Genomic DNA, 16,373 nt, shown 5'->3' on the forward strand with positions numbered 1-16,373 from the left:
GGCCTGTTTCCACACTATGACTCTAACAATGATCAATTCAAAACATTGTCAATTTTTCTTAATCAGAATTGTGGTGAATTTTATGCAGCTAATTATCAATTAGCTTGAACTAGAAAGTGTAAATTTGGGGCTATCTCTGGGAATAATATAACCATTTGTTGTTAAAGCTTGTTAGAGCATATTAAGTATTGATAAATTCAGGCAAAGGCCACAACTTGAAGTATTTGAGGGAATATTTCATAAAGATTTCAGGAAAGAAATCGGCAGAGTTGAATTGAATTAAATTGAATACATTTTATTAGTCAAGTATGTATACATTCAAGAAATTTGCCTTGGTGCTTTGCTTGCAAGTAACAACATGATATATGGTAAACAATTAAGAATAAAACATAATTTCAATGTGAATAATGAAATAAAATACCAGAGCAAAAGGAAGCTACATACTTTGGGTTGTTGAGTAGAGCTACTGCTCGAGTTTAATTACTAGTTGTAAATTAGCAATAAAATTAGTTGAACATTCTTTAATTTTTGAATTCTATTAACTTATTGGCAAAATATTTTGGGGTAGACTAGGACCTTTGCGTGTATGTTAATATGGTGTCATGGACAAAAATGTTGGAAGGTTAAATAAAGCAGCAGGAACCAATAAATAATAAATATTTGTGGTGAAAACTTGAGGAATTATAGATGAATTTACATTTGAATGAGACTACCTACTATTGTAAAATCTCAGGTGCATCCCCAGAGTAAGTCGATATCAAAACTCTCAATTCTGTGAGTAATCTCTTCCAAATCTAAAAGCAGAAGATGAGAGAAAAGTTGAAGAATTCTTCCAATGTTTCGGTACTGTGTAAATTCTATTAGTATTTACCATTCTTCAAAAGATTGGAATGTTACTTGAGTTTTAAAAGATGTTCCTCATTGATGTATGTTCATTTTAAGTAGATTTTCTAGAAAGGGAAGTGTTTCTTGTCCAGTGTACATCTTACTGTGATGCAAAAATTACAACTCTTATCAAAAAGCATTAATCACTTGGGTCTGAATAAGCAAGTTCGGTATTCCGACTGCGCATGCCCAGGTCATAGGTCACCAGCTATAAAGTCTCGGCAATGGTGGTGCTGCATTGTGGGCAGGCTTGCTTTTCGGCCGGGGTTGGGGTGCTCTTGTTGCTGTTGGGCCGTCCCCGTCCCCTGTGACCCTGTCAGGAGGTGTTCGGGGTGGCCCCGGACTTGCAGCCACTGGAACCAGCTTGGCTCTGCCGGGTTGGCTGGCAGTCCTCCACCTCCACCCCTTCTCAGTCTGACACAGATCCTGCTGAAGATGGGCAGCCGCTGGCTGGATGAAGTGGCAGCAGGTACCGTAGGGGTGGAGCGCAGCTCGGCCAGGCCATGGGCGAACTGGCACTTGTCGCAGTAGCAGCCCATCGGGAAGCAGGTTCCTCAGGAGTGGGCACTGGCTGTGGGTTTGTGCTGGCGGTGGGCCTGGGGGCCGGTGTCCTCGGGCGGGGAGTGGACAATCGAGTGGGGATGGGGGAGAACCGGGGATGGTCCAGTGGCGGTTCGGCAGCGCTTGTGGTTGCGGGGACACAGGCTCGATCCTGGCTAGAAATGAGGCACGGTTCTGCGGATGAAAGCCAGTCCCGTCTTCGCCCGGTCTCTTGAGTGGCGCTGAGCTGCTTTATAACCATATAACAATTACAGCACGGAAACAGGCCATCTCGACCCTTCTAGTCCGTGCCGAACACGTATTCTCCCCTAGTCCCATATACCTGCGCTCAGACCATAACCCTCCATTCCTTTCCCGTCCATATAACTATCCAATTTATTTTTAAATGATAAAAACGAACCTGCCTCCACCACCTTCACTGGAAGCTCATTCCACACAGCCACCACTCTCTGAGTAAAGAAGTTCCCCCTCATGTTACCCCTAAACTTCTGTCCCTTAATTCTCAAGTCATGTCCCCTTGTTTGAATCTTTCCTACTCTCAGTGGGAAAAGCTTATCCACGTCAACTCTGTCTATCCCTCTCATCATTTTAAAGACCTCTATCAAGTCCCCCCTTAACCTGCGCTCCAAAGAATAAAGCCCTAACTTGTTCAACCTTTCTCTGTAACTTAGTTGCTGAAACCCAGGCAACATTCTAGTAAATCTCCTCTGTACTCTCTCTATTTTGTTGACATCCTTCCTATAATTAGGCGACCAAAATTGTGCCCCATACTCCAGAATTGGCCTCACCAATGCCTTGTACAATTTTAACATTACATCCCAACTTCTATACTCAATGCTCTGATTTATAAAGGCCAGCACACCAAAAGCTTTCTTTACCACCCTATCTTTACCACCACATGAGATTCCACTTTCAGGGAACTGTGCAGTTATTTCCAGATCCCTCTGTTCACCTGCATTCTTCAATTCCCTACCATTTACCATGTACGTCCTATTTTGATTTGTCCTGCCAAGATGTAGCACCTCACACTTATCAGCATTAAACTCCATCTGCCATCTTTCAGTCCACTCTTCCAACTGGCATAAATCTCTCTGTAGACTATCTACAGAAAATCTACTTCATTATCCACAACCCCACCTATCTTAGTATCATCTGCATACTTACTAATCCAATTTACCACACCATCATCCAGATCATTGATGTACATGACAAACAACAGTGGACCCAACACAGATCCCTGTGGCACCCCACTAGTCACTGGCCTCCAACCTGACAAACAACCATCCACCATTACTCTCTGGCATCTCCCATTCAGCCACTGTTGAATCCATCTTGCTACTCCACCATTAATACCCAACCATTGAACCTTCTTAACCAACCTTCCATGAGGAACCTTGTCAAAGGCCTTACTGAAGTCCATATATACAACATCCACTGCTTTACCCTCATCAATTTCCCGAGTAACCTCTTCAAATAATTCAAGAAGATTAGTCAAACATGACCTTCCAGGCACAAATCCATGTTGACTGTTCCTAATCAGGCCCTGCTTATCCAGATGCTTAAATATATTATCTCTAAGTATCCTTTCCATTAATTTGCCCACCACTGACGTCAAACTAACAGGTCTATAATTGCTAGGTTTACTCTTAGACCCCTTTTTAAACAATGGAACAACATGCGCAGTACGCCAATCCTCCGGCACTATTCCCGTTTCTAATGACATTTGAACAGGGCTTTATTTCCTCCATATTTTCGATCTTTCATTAGTCTTGGTAAGAAAATACTGTTTTAAAACTATTAATTAGTTGCAATTATTTTTCCTTTGTACAAAGCTGCGATGTTTTTCTCGTTTTTATTGGTTCATGCCTCCTTGATCGCGAAGTGAAATGACACGCATTTTTTTTTTTTCTTGAGGGTGGGGGGAATGAAATTAAATGTATGATTTCTATAACTTTCAATAGACTAAGGAGTTCTTTGTACTGATTTAAATTGCTGCAGCTACAGCAAGAGCTGCAAGTTCAGCTTTTCTTCCCTTTTTTAAACCCCCTCTCCGCTAATAAAATCTTCAAAGCCTCGACATTCCATGACATAAAATCTTCCGGCTTCATATCTTGGTACTTTGAATCAGCCATGACAAATAGAAGCTTTAAAAAAGACAAAAAATCGGACCAAAAGTATACTCACTGTATCTATAGAGCTGAGATTTAGCTTACGACCTTTGACAAATCCCATGATTCCTTGTGTTTTTCGGAATACCGAACTCGCTTACATGGATTCTGTAACATCCTATCCTGTTTTGAGATTGCTTTACTTATCTTATGCAACTCAACTGCAGTTTGAACATTTAGCGTGACATTTGAATATAGGCAAATTTATGGAAGCTGCAAAATTATCCACAAGCCTGTGAACTGTCCTTAGAACATGGATTATGTGCTGCTATACATATTTCCGATGCTTCAGCTTTTGAGCTCACCTATGATATTTAAATGTACTTGTTTTGTGGATTGCTTCTCTTGGAGCCACGAGCAGATTTGCTATCAATCACCTTCCTGTTAAATAAGGGAACATGGGACAATATTTAATAATCATCATCAATTTATCATTTGATGGGTTAGACACTTCATTCTTTTTGTTGGGCTGCCGGTCGCTAAAAAACAGTACCAAAGTGAATTTAAACTGAAAATAGATACTGTCATCCAGTAGATTTTTTTATTTGGTTTTATTTGTATAATTATTAGTACAAAGTATGTCAAAACCAAGTTAGAAATATTATCTTTTTTTTTTCTTAGCATACACATCGAAATTTTTTGTAGTCTTGCTCTTCTCTGTCCCAATCTCATCCACGGTGCTATCATCAGTTAAAATAGTTGTATTGAATGATACCCTGGGGTCTGTGTTTTGATTAATTCACTTCATTTTGGAAGTTGAGAATTGTTTTTCAGGTCGGACAATTGACATGTCAAACATGCTTGAACTAAATCTGTAACATAACTTTTCATGCAGTTTAAGGAAGTGCTAATAACATTTGATTAGGCAATTAGTTGAAAATTATGACAACGATATGGGGGAAAAGTGGTTGTCAATGTTGAAAAGGCTATATTGTGAATACAATTATAATGTAATAATTATTGTGAATACTGTGTTATGCTGTAACTAGATCGGCAACAATTTGAGCTAAAATCCTGCAGACAACCTCAGATTTTGATCTGGACCAGTCGATTTTTAATTGTCAATTGTGATGAACAAGTGCAGTGGGAATTTATTCCAGTCTACAAGCTGGTATCAATATAAACCTGTTTCTAAGTAGATTTCAAAACGTCTTAAAAGACATTTTACTCTCTTAGCCAATGCGTATTGTGAAAATACTTTGCAGTAGTAATATTACCATCAAGATTTATCAAGGCCAAATCTCTAAAATTAGGTCTGTACTGCAGTTTCACGCGTTAGTGCTGCTGTTGCACAATGCTTTTAACACATTCATGCCAGAAGCCCATATTTCTGGGTTGTCAAAATACTTCTGTAATCAAATTGGATTTAGATATGAGGAGGATTTTGTTTATTCAGGGCTGTATGACTACGTGAATTTTTAGACTAGGAACTGTATGGAACAGCACTAGTCGGTAGCATATAGAAGCACCAAACTGGGAAAGAAAACAAAAAACAATATTAATTGATTGGTGTGATGAGGATAAAGTTTTAAATTCAATGCATCATATTCAATCTCTACAAAATAACAACGTTCTGAATCTGTTCTCAAGTTGTCTCTAATGTGTGGAATTAAATGTAGATACAAAAAGCAGACTGGATACGAGGTCAGCATCCCAGGGTACTCAAGGAGGTGGCACTAGAAATCGTGGATGCACTGGTGATCATTTTCCAATGTTCTATAGGTTCTGGATCAGTTCCTGTGGATTGGAGGGTAGTTAATGTTATCCACTTTTTAAGAAAGGAGGGAGAGAGAGCAGGGAATTATAGACTAGTTAGCCTGACATTGGTGGTGGGGAAGATGCTGGGGTTGATTATTTAAAATGTAATAGCGGCACATTTGGATGGCAGTGACGGAATCAGTCCAAGTCAGCATGGATTTACAAAGGGGAAATCATGCTTGACTAATCTTCTGAAGTTTTTTTGAGGATGTAACAGGTAAAATGGACAAGGGAGAAGCTAGTGGATGTAGTGTACCTGGACTTTCAGAAAGCCTTAGATAAGGTCACACAGGAGATTAGTGGGCAAAATTAGAGCACTAAACTCTATAAGTATTGGGAGTGGGGTATTGACATGGATGGAAATTGGTTGACAGACAGGAAACAAAGACTAGGGATTAACGGGCCCCTTTCAGAATGGCAGGCAGTGACTAGTGGGGTGCTGCAAGGCTCAGTGCTGGGACTGCAGCTATTTACAATGTACATTAATGATTTAGATGAAGGAATTAAAAGTAACATTAGCAAATTTGCAGATGACACAAAGCTGGGTGGCAATGTGAACTGTGAAGAGGGTGTTATGAGGATGCAGGGTGAGTTGGACAGGTTGGGTGAATGGGCAGATGCAGTATAATGTGGAATAATGGGAGGTTATCCACTTTGGTAGCAAGAACAGGCAGATTATTATCTGAATGGTGTCAGGTGAGGAAAAGGGGAAGTACGAGACCTGGGTATTCTTGTACATCAGTCACTGAAAGTAAGCATGCAGGTACAGCAGACAGTGAAGCAAGCTAATGGCATTCATAACAAGAGGAGTTGAGTGTAGGAGCAAAGTGGTCCTTCTGCAGTTGTACAGGGCCCGGGTGAGACCACAGCTGGAGTATTGTGTGCAGTTTAGTCTCCTAATTTGAGGAAGAACATTCTTGCTATAGAGGCAGTGCAGCTTAGTTTCACAAGGTTAATTAATTCCCGTGATGGCGGGACTGTCATATGATGAAAGAATGGGCTTGTATTCACTGGAATTTAGAAGGATGAGAGGGTATCTTATAGAAACATAAAATTATTAAGGGATAAAACATGCTAGATGCAGGAAACATGTTCCTGATGTTGGGGGAGTCCAGAACCAGGGGCCACAGTTTAAGAATATGGGGTAGGCCATTTAGAACTAATATGAGGAAAATCTTTTTCACCCAGAGAGTTGTGAATTTGTGGAATTCTCTGCCTCAGAAGGCAGTGGAGGCCGATTCATTGGATGCATTCAAAAGAGAGAGCGATAAAACTCTGGGCTAGTCAGAATCAAGGGATATGGGGAGCAGGCAGGAACGGGGTACTGATTGGGGATGATCACATTGAATGGCGGGGCTGGCTCGAAGGGCCGAATGGCTTACTCCTGCGCCTATTGTCTATGTATCTATGTAAGTCAGCGGGTCAGGCAGCATCCGCCGAGGGTAATGGACAGGGGACGTTTCAGGTCGGGGCCTTCACAGCTGCCTGGGCCACTGAGTTCTCCCTATCGGTTTTGTTTTTGCTCAAGATTCCAGCATCTGCAGTCTGAGCCGTGGAACCGTTCAGTCTGCTGCTCCCGGAGTGACCGAGGCTCGTTGGAATGGGATTTGAAGGGGGGGGTGGGGCTAATTGACTTCTGGATACTGCCATTGGAGAAAACAATTAGCGGGCTATTTTTAGGTCTGGATGATAAGAAGGTGTTCCTACAGATATTGCCTTTATAGGTCTTGTATGGTTAGTCTGTCTGCATTTTATCAAACTATAGCTTTTCCCTCACAGTGGCCTGAAGCCCATTCCAATGAGGTCAACGATTATTGCATGCACAGATCCTGGTCACATTTTTAATGACAAGGAAGAATTACTATTTTCATGCAATCACTTAGGGCAATATCACCAGCAAGTCAATGCTAATAATTGTAGGATTAATACGACAGAGACTGAACCTTTACACCAAGGTCCGGGCTGGTATTTAATGCTCACTTTCACATCACCCTATAAACATTACTCTTGATTCCTTCCATTTTACATTTCTTATTGCTTTCATCCGTATGGTTTTCCAGCTTCTCGCTTAGTACATCGATGATAACCGTCCTTCCCATGCAAGCAAGTATCGTGTGGTAAACATCGTGAGAGGAACATAGTACAGTACAGGAATACGCCCTTCGGCCCACAATATCTGTGACCAACATGAGGCCAAGATAAACTAATCCCACCTGCTTGCACATGATCGATAATCATCCATCCCTGCCTATCCACGTGCCCATCTAAAAGCTTCTTAAACGCCACTATGTAGCTGCCTCCCTTGGCAGCGCATTCCAGGTGCCCAGCACTATCTGTAAAATAAAACGTGACCCGCTCATCTCCTTTAAATGTTGCCCCATGCACCTTAAAGCTTTGTCAGGAGTGCGGCGGTATTTATCATCTCTACACGGATTGCATAATTATAATAAAATCGGAAGCCTGCAAATTGCCTTTTGTGGACGTCTGGTGGGATCAAGTTGTTTCATTCGCGCACCGAACCAGAATCCTCGTTGAGTTCATTGTGTTCTGTTGTTTCAATGTGCTCGGCCCCATCCACTTGCTCGCTCAGTTTCCCCGGCAATAATTCGTCGGTGGCCTCGGGGCGAAAGTCTGCCCACCGCCCCACTCTGCGGACGTCCTCGCCCACACTGGGGCCACTCTTGCAGGGATTGCGGTCATATATCACCAGCTTCAGGTTCTTCATGTGGACCATGCTGGGGAAGAACCTGATCGAGTTACGGTCCACGTCTATGATCTCCAAGCTGTCGATCTCCAGCAATACGTGGGGAAACTCACAGAAGGAGTTGCTTGAAAGCCAGATGTTTTGCAGTTCACGGAGGCGCCAGAGCTCTCTGGGCAGCTCGCTGAGTTGGTTACACTCTGCGTGTAGGATCCTGAGATGCTTCATATCGGAAACCACTCTGGGGATCTGTTCAAAACAGTTGCCCTCGATCCACAGCGTTTTCAGGTCAGGCAGCGAGCTCAACTCAGCCGGCAGGTCGCACAGATAGTTATTGCCCAGGTAGAGACAGGAGAGCTGGCGGAGGCGACTGATTACCTGGGGCACTTCCTTGAAATGATTGAAATCCAGAGCTAAAATCTGCAGGCAGCTGAGCAGGTGAAGCTCGGGAGGAAGGCTCCTCAGATTGTTATTGCTCAGGTACAGCTTAATAAGTTCAGTAAAGGCACAAACCTGCAGGGGAAACTTCCTCAGATGTTTCCCACTCAAATCCATCATTTTATCCGGAGGCAGGTCCTCGATATCACCTCCCAGCAGGTAATGCTGGCACGATTTGGACGGAAAAAAAGAGACCACGGACATTATAGCGTTTCCCATTCCAGCGGCTCCTACATTTTTCGGTAGAGTTGAAATTACTCAACCGTTGCAGGTGTAACTATTAAAATTTCGTCGGCACCGTTCCTCTTTGAAGCGTTTATTCGGCTGAACTTGCAGAGAGCTCGGAAGCGCTCTGATAATCGAAGTGGTGGCTGAATTGCGAATTGAACGTGACCCTTAACAGTGAGGGCTGCAAGTAAAGGCATCATCCTGAGAATCCAGCATCCAATGCCATCGCCTTCCTTATCTACAAACCCAAGTGGTGCTCTTGTCAAAGATATTTGGCAAACTCAAAAGTAGCAGCTGATAAATTGCACTGTGGTGAAATACCAGTGGTGTGTACGTGGTCGAGTCTGCCGCCCATGACTTGATTTTCATCCTCCGAGTAGCCCCTTGTATCAGCCAGGACCACATTCAATTTGCTTGCTTATTTCTCACGAATTATGCAACTTCGCACTGTTTACAAGGCAGTCAATGTTTTTTTCAAGCTATGTTTAACTGCATACCAGTCTCATACAGCGCTTGATTGAATGTGTGGGAACGCTGACTTTAATATCTGACAGGGACTGGAAGAATTCATGTTCGCTCTGCTTATCGTCATCTTATTCTGAGTACGGGCTTGCAATGCTCTCTAAATCCTTGTTATTTTGGCTCGTGTCCAGATATTTATTTTCCATCCTCCGCCCACCACCCACAGATGTTTCTATATTGGGGATCCATGAGAAACACATTGAGTCCAAATCCCAGGTCATATGAAATTGTAGAGGCAACAGGATAGATTGACATCTGGAAAAAGCAGAAAACATGCAGAAATCTGGCCTTATTTGGTCTTTTCTATTAACTTAACAGAACTGATAAAATATGTGGTTCATTTATGCAATATAACTTGGATGGCATGCCAGATATTTTTGCAAACTATATCTGCAAAAGGATCTGAAGATTTTCTTAAACAAAATATAGATTCTTTTTTATTTCAGCCCAACCTGCCCATGCCGACTAACACACCCCATCTACACTAGTCCCACCTGCCTGTGTCTTGCCCATATTCCTCTAAACCTATCCTATCCACGTACCTGCCCAAATGTATCTTAAACATTGTGATAGTACCTGCCTCAACTACCTCCTCTGGTTGCTCATTCCATATACCTACCATTCTGTTAAAAAGCTACCCCTCAGGTTCCTATTAAATCTTTTGCCCCTCACCTTAAACCTATGCCCGCTGTTTCTTGGCATGTTGGGCTTTGGTCATGATAGAGTAGATGTTGAGATGCTTTCACTAGTGCAAGGGTCTCAAATGAAAGGCCTATAACAAGACAAGGATCTGGTTATTTAAAATGCATAGAAATGTCCCTTTTCCAAGTGTGGCAAATCTCTGGAGTTCTCTACCCCAGAAGGTAGTGGAGGATAGATCAAAGTATTTAAGATAGGATTAGATACATTTTTGAAAGGTCGGGGAATTGAGGGCTATAGGGAACTGACAAGGAAGAGGAGTTGAGGCCAACACATATTTGCTGTGATCACATTGAATAGCAGGGCAGTTTGAGCCAGGAGGCATATTGTTGGTTCTATTTTCTTGTGTCCCATTGCATCTCATACTGTGATTACAATCTCAGCTGTAATATTATGAGCATCCACCGCTTGATAGGTGAAAACCAGAGTGTACACTATCCTGTGACAAGTGAAGCACTTCTTCTAGAGGATGTTTATCAATCAGCATTGCTGGGGGCTTGATAGCCACTCACCCACCCCGATCCTCTTAACTATTGTGCAGAAAGGAGCAGGGGGAAGAAGGCAGTCTTGCATTTCTTGGCAGTGGGTAAACAATTCCATTGTAATCGGTCATTAATGCAACATGGATAATTTCATGCAGTTATAGAATCAAAGACATTTACAACACAGACAAAGGCTATTCAGCCCAATGTGTCTCTGCAAGTCAAGATAAGATCTCTACACTATTCTCACATTTCACCTTTTGCTCAGTCATCTTGTATGGCACTGAAAGTAGTTACCAGATACTTAAGTTGTGTGTGCATCCTAGATCCATATCCACTATGTTGTAAAAGATATACTCAGCATCTCAGCAACCCAGGTTCAATCCTGGCCTCCAGTCTAAGAGTGTGAAGTTTGCATGGTCTTCCTGTGACTGTAACTGTAATTTCCCAGGAGGTCTGGTTTAGAATCATGGTGCTATATTGCATGGAAACAAGCCCTTCGGCCAACTTCGTCTATGCTGACCAAGTAACTTAACTGAGTTATTCCCGTTTGCCTGCGCCTGCCCCATATGCTTCCAAACCTTTTCCTATCCATCTTCCTTTCCAGATGTCTTTTCAATGTCATAATTGTAAATTTCAATTTAGTTTATTGTCACTTGTACCGGGGTACAGTGAAAAGCTTTAGTTGCATGCTAACCAGTCAGCGGAGAGACTATCCATGATTACAATCGAGCCATTCACAGTGTACAGATACAGGATAGAGGGAATAACATTCTGTGCAAGATAAAGTCCAGTAAAGTCTGATTAAAGATAGTCCAAGGACCTCCTATGAGGTAGATAGTATGTCAAGACTGCTCTCCAGTTGTTGATAGGATGGTTCAGTTGCCTGATAACAGCTGGGAAGAAACTGTCCCTGAATCTGGAGGTGTGCGTTTACACACCTGTACTTGCCTGATGGGAGAGGGGAGAAGAGGGAGTGACTCGGGTCAGACCCTGTCCTTCATTAATATCTATCTCTTCCTCTGGCAGCTAATTCCATATACCACCACCATCTGTGTCAAAGGATTGCCCCTCGGGTCATTTTAAATCTTTCCTCTCTCACTTTAAATCTGTACACCCTGGTTTTTGACACCCCAACCCTGGGAGAAAAACTATGGCCATTCATCTTATCTATGGCCCTTATAAACTTCCAATGTTTCCTCCGTTACCTCAAAAATGTGCTGGTTGTTAACTTACATGGTTGCTGTAAATGACACTTGTTATAAGCAGCAGGAAGGGCAAAGCATGGTGCAGTTGATGGGCATTTGAGAGAAATTAGGTTGCAGGGAAACGAATGGGATTGCATGGAGAGCGGCCATAGACTTGTTGATTCGAATGGCCACCTTTAAACTTTAGACTTTTTAGACTTTAGAAATACAGCAAGGAAACAGGTTATTCGGCCCACCGTGTCCATGCCGACAAGCGATCACCCCGTAAACTAGAACTATCCTACACGCTAGGGACAATTTACAATTTTATCGAAGCCAATTAACCAACAAACCTGGACATCTTTGAGTGTGGGAGGAAATTGGAGCACCAGACAAAACCCAGGCAATCACAGGCAGAATGTACAAACTCCGTACAGACAGCACCCATAGTCAGGTTTCAACCCGGGTCTCTGGTGCTGTCAGGCAGCAACTCTGCTGCTGCTCCATTGTGCCACCCCTTTTGCATCATAATGAAATATGAAATCCTTCAACCAATAACATTAAGTTGGAACCCCAAGGTTGTTGGTATCTCCGCTAAAGAAAGTTAATTATTCCTGTTCACCATCCAGATTTTATAAAATGCACCTTCAGTTAAATTTTCCCTCAGCGGGTGAAGCAGCATCTATGGAGCGAAGGAAATAGGTGACGTTTTTGGGCCGAAACCCTTCTTCAGTCTGAAGAAGGGTTTCGGCCCGAAACGTCACCTATTTCCTTCGCTCCATAGATGCTGCTTCACCCGCTGAGTTTCTCCAGCATTTTTGTCTACCTTCGATTTTCCAACATCTGCAGTTCCTTCTTGAATAAATTTTCCCTCAGTTGCTTTTGGTTTAAAGGAAACGACAGCCCAACACATCTCTCCCCATAATAAAATTTCTATCTCTGGCAGCATCGTCACTAATCTCCATTGAACCCTTGTTAACACAGTCACATTAGTTCTGAAGAACAACATGCAGTAAGACTGAGAAAATTTGCTACCTGAGCATTTGGAGGTCCTGATGATTTAGCATCCGGCTCAGTAGTCAATGGTTGAAATGTTCACACACCCAGGCCCTGGTTCCCACATGTCTTCCCACTTGCCGGCGTCCTAGTTCCTGCACTCCCTTGAAACTTACCTGTTGGCCACCCTCCCTTGAAACTTACCCAGATTCAGTGAACTGTTATTGAGCACCTTTTAAAAAGGTGGATTAAAAATGGGTTGGAATAATAGCAAAATCACATATTTAGGCTCATGTGTAGGTTTATAATTGTCATGTGTACCGAAGTACAGTGAAAAACTTTGAATTCGCACGCACGCACACCCCCATCCACATTAACGGGACGGAGGTGGAACGTGTTTCTAGCTTCAGGTTCCTGGGTGTTAACATCTCCGATGACCTCTCTTGGACCCACAATACCTCAACTCTGATCAAGAAGGCTCACCAGCGTCTCTTCTTCCTGAGGAGACTGAAGAAGGTCCATCTGTCTCCTCAGATCCTGGTGAACTTCTACCGCTGCACCATCGAGAGCATCCTTACCAACTGTATCACAGTATGGTATGGCAATTGCTCTGTCTCCGACCGGAAGGCATTGCAGAGGGTGGTGAAAATTGCCCAACGCATCACCGGTTCCTCGCTCCCCTCCATTGAGTCTGTCCAAAGCAAGCATTGTCTGTGTAGGGCACTCAGCATCGCCAAGGACTGCTCTCACCCCAACCATGGACTGTTTACCCTCCTACCATCCGGGAGGCGCTACAGGTCTCTCCGTTGCCGGACCAGCAGGTCCAGGAACAGCTTCTTCCCGGCGGCTGTCACTACTCAACAACGTACCTCGGTGACTGCCAATCACCCCCCCCCCCCAGACACTCCTCCCACAGGAAAAACACTATGTCTGTATATATGCTAATGTAAATATTTATTCAAATCATATGCTATGTCGCTCTTCCAGGGAGATGCTAAATGCATTTTGTTGTCTCTGTACTGTACACGGACAATGACAATTAAAGTTGAATCTGAATCTGAATCTGAATTCCATGCTTGCCAAGCAGATCAGATATATTATACATAAATACAATCAAGTCAAACTCAAGTACAATAGATAGAGCAAAGAGTGCGTAATATAGTTCTCAGCATCGTAGCGCATCAGTTCCGTAGACAGACAAATGTCCACAATGGGGTAGAAGTGGATCAGACAGTATCCGAGCTTAGGGAAAGACCATTTGGAAGCTTGATAACAGGGGAAGAAATTGTGCCTGAGTCTGATGGTGTGTGTTTTCAAGCTTCTATACCTTCTGCTGGTTGGGAGCAGGGACAGGTATTTGATTATATTGGCTGTTAGTATATAAAATCATACAGTACATGCAGAATATGATATCAGGTTAAACTAATCTCTTCCTGCATGAGATGCACATCCCTCCATTCCCTGTATATCCTAATGGCAATCTACAAGCTTCTTAAATGCCACTATTGTATCCTCCACCACCACACCTGGCAGCTCATTCCAGGCATCTACCACTCTCTGTGCAAAAGTTATTACACCATACATCTCCATTAAACTTTGCCCCTCTCACCGTAAAGGTATGTCCTCTAGTCTTGAACATTTACTCCTGTGAAAATTTTGCCTCCACGCTCATAATTTTAGACCGGCTGAGCAATGTCCTGACCGTTCTGGTTTAATGGAGTTTCATTGTATGTTGTTCCGGCTCTGGCGAATTCTGGCACAATATCCTGGTCTAAAAAGGCAAGCATTCCTCATCACCATTATCTACCTGCCCTGTTCCATTCAGGGATCTGCGAGGCATGCTTCAAGATCCATACATCCAATTTTTTAATCACTGCTTCTGCAAGTGGAACTATTCCCTGTTGAGGTCACGGTGGCGCAGCTGTAGAGTTGCAGCCTTACAGCGAATGCAGCGCCGGAGACCCGGGTTTGATCCTGACTACGGGTGCTGTTTGTATGGAGTTTGTACGTTCTCCCCGTGGTCTGCGTGGGTTTTCTCCGAGATCTTCGGTTTCCTCCCACACTCCAAAGATGTGCAGGTTTGTAGGTTAATTTACTTGGTAAATGTAAAAAATGTCCCTAATGGGTGTAGGATAGTGTTAATGTGCGGGGATCGCTGGTCGGCGCGGACCCAGTGGGACAAAAGGGCCTGTTTCCGCCACGTATCTCTAAACTAAAAAAACGAAACTAAAAAGAGATAAATAATTAATCTTGTTTATTTCTGCTGTTTCTTGAAATTTCTGGGTCGCGGTTACTCTGGAGACAAGACAATTTTTAAAAAACATTAAAGCGTAAACTTTGTATTCTCCACAAATTCTCTCCAGTTGGAAACTTGGACAGAGCATTTATTGGTAGCTGGAATTCTATCTGGATGAGTGCCAAGCTGATACATTCTGAGAAGTCCAATAGGGGTTGGATATATAAAGTAAATGGTAGGGCACTAAGGGATGTTGATGAACAAAGGAATCTTGGGGTTCAAGTCCACAGTTACCCTAAAAAGTGGTGAAGCATGTGGATAGGCATCTGACATGAAGAAGGCATCTGACATGCTTGCTTTCATTGGTCAGAGCATAAAATATAAGAGTTAGATTGTTGTGTTGCAACTTTACAAGACGCACTTTAGTTTTGTTTAGCTTATTGTCACGTGTATCGAGGTACAGAGAAAAGCTTTTGTTGCATGTTATCCAGTCAGCGGAAAACCATACACGATTACAATCAAGCCTTCCACTGTGTACCAATACAGGGTAAAGAAAATAATATTTAGTGCAAGATAAAAATCCAGTAAAGTCCGATTAAAGATAGTCCGAGGGTCTCCAATGAGGTAGAAAGTAGCTCAGGACCACTCTCTAGTTGGTGATGGGATGGTATTGTATTGTATATCTTTATTGTTATTTTCCTGAGTACTCACATACCCAGAGGAAACAAAAAAATGTTACTCAAACCAGTGTCCATTCAGTGTGCAGTAAAAAATAAATAGAAATAAAAATACATATATCATGAACAAGTTTAACACTACTCTCAACTAAACATCAACAGGCGTTCCGATCGGCAGCGGCACGACAGTGGCTCTGTCCAGGTTGGTGGTTGGTGCGCGATACTTTGGCAGGGGGCAAAGTCCGTTTAACAGTCTTATAGCCTGCGGGAAGAAGCTGAGGAGCATCCTGCTGGTTTTGCAGCTTATGCTCCTGTACCTCTTCCCAGATGGCAGGATGGAGAATATGTGATGCGATGGGTCAGTTGCCTGTGCAATTCCACCCATTGTACAATAGGGACAATGTGATTGCACTGGAGAGAGTACAGAAGAGCTTCACTAGGTTATTGCCTAGAGCGTCATGTTTTTGATTAAATCCCACATAGGAGATTAGTGGGCAAAATTAGAGCACATGGTATTGGGGGTGGGGTACTTACATGGATAGAAAATTGGTTGACAAAGAGTAGGGATTAACGGGTCCCTTCAGTATGGCAGGCAGTGACTAGTGGGGTACCACAAGGCTTGTTGCTGGGACTGCAGCTATTTACAATATCCAATAATGATTTAGATGAAGGGATTAAAAGTAACTGGCAAATTTGCAGATGACACAAAGCTGGGTGGCATTGTGAACTGTGAGGTGAATGCTATGAGGATGCAGGGTGACTTGGACAGGTTGGGTGAGTGGGCAGATGCAGTTTAATGTGGATAAATGTGAGGTTATCCAGTTTGGTGACAAAA

General features: G+C 43.0%; 1 protein-coding gene across 1 annotated transcript; it reads right to left on the bottom strand.

The window, feature by feature from the left end:
- Window positions 1-7,328: 7,328 nt before the first annotated feature.
- lrrc10 (leucine rich repeat containing 10) lies at window positions 7,329-9,631 on the bottom strand. Its single transcript, XM_033038157.1, has one exon. It carries the CDS (start codon window positions 8,728-8,730, stop codon window positions 7,876-7,878), a length of 855 nt encoding a protein of 284 aa, XP_032894048.1. The 5' UTR covers window positions 8,731-9,631; the 3' UTR covers window positions 7,329-7,875.
- Between the last annotated feature and the right edge of the window lie 6,742 nt (window positions 9,632-16,373).

The sequence above is a fragment of the Amblyraja radiata genome, chromosome 19 (assembly GCF_010909765.2).
Source record: "Amblyraja radiata isolate CabotCenter1 chromosome 19, sAmbRad1.1.pri, whole genome shotgun sequence".
NCBI lineage: Eukaryota > Metazoa > Chordata > Chondrichthyes > Rajiformes > Rajidae > Amblyraja > Amblyraja radiata.

Coding starts and splice junctions, on each gene's coding strand:
- lrrc10 (XM_033038157.1), bottom strand. CDS start 8,730: ATGGGAAACGCTATAATGTCCGTGGTCTCTTTTTTTCCGTCCAAATCG.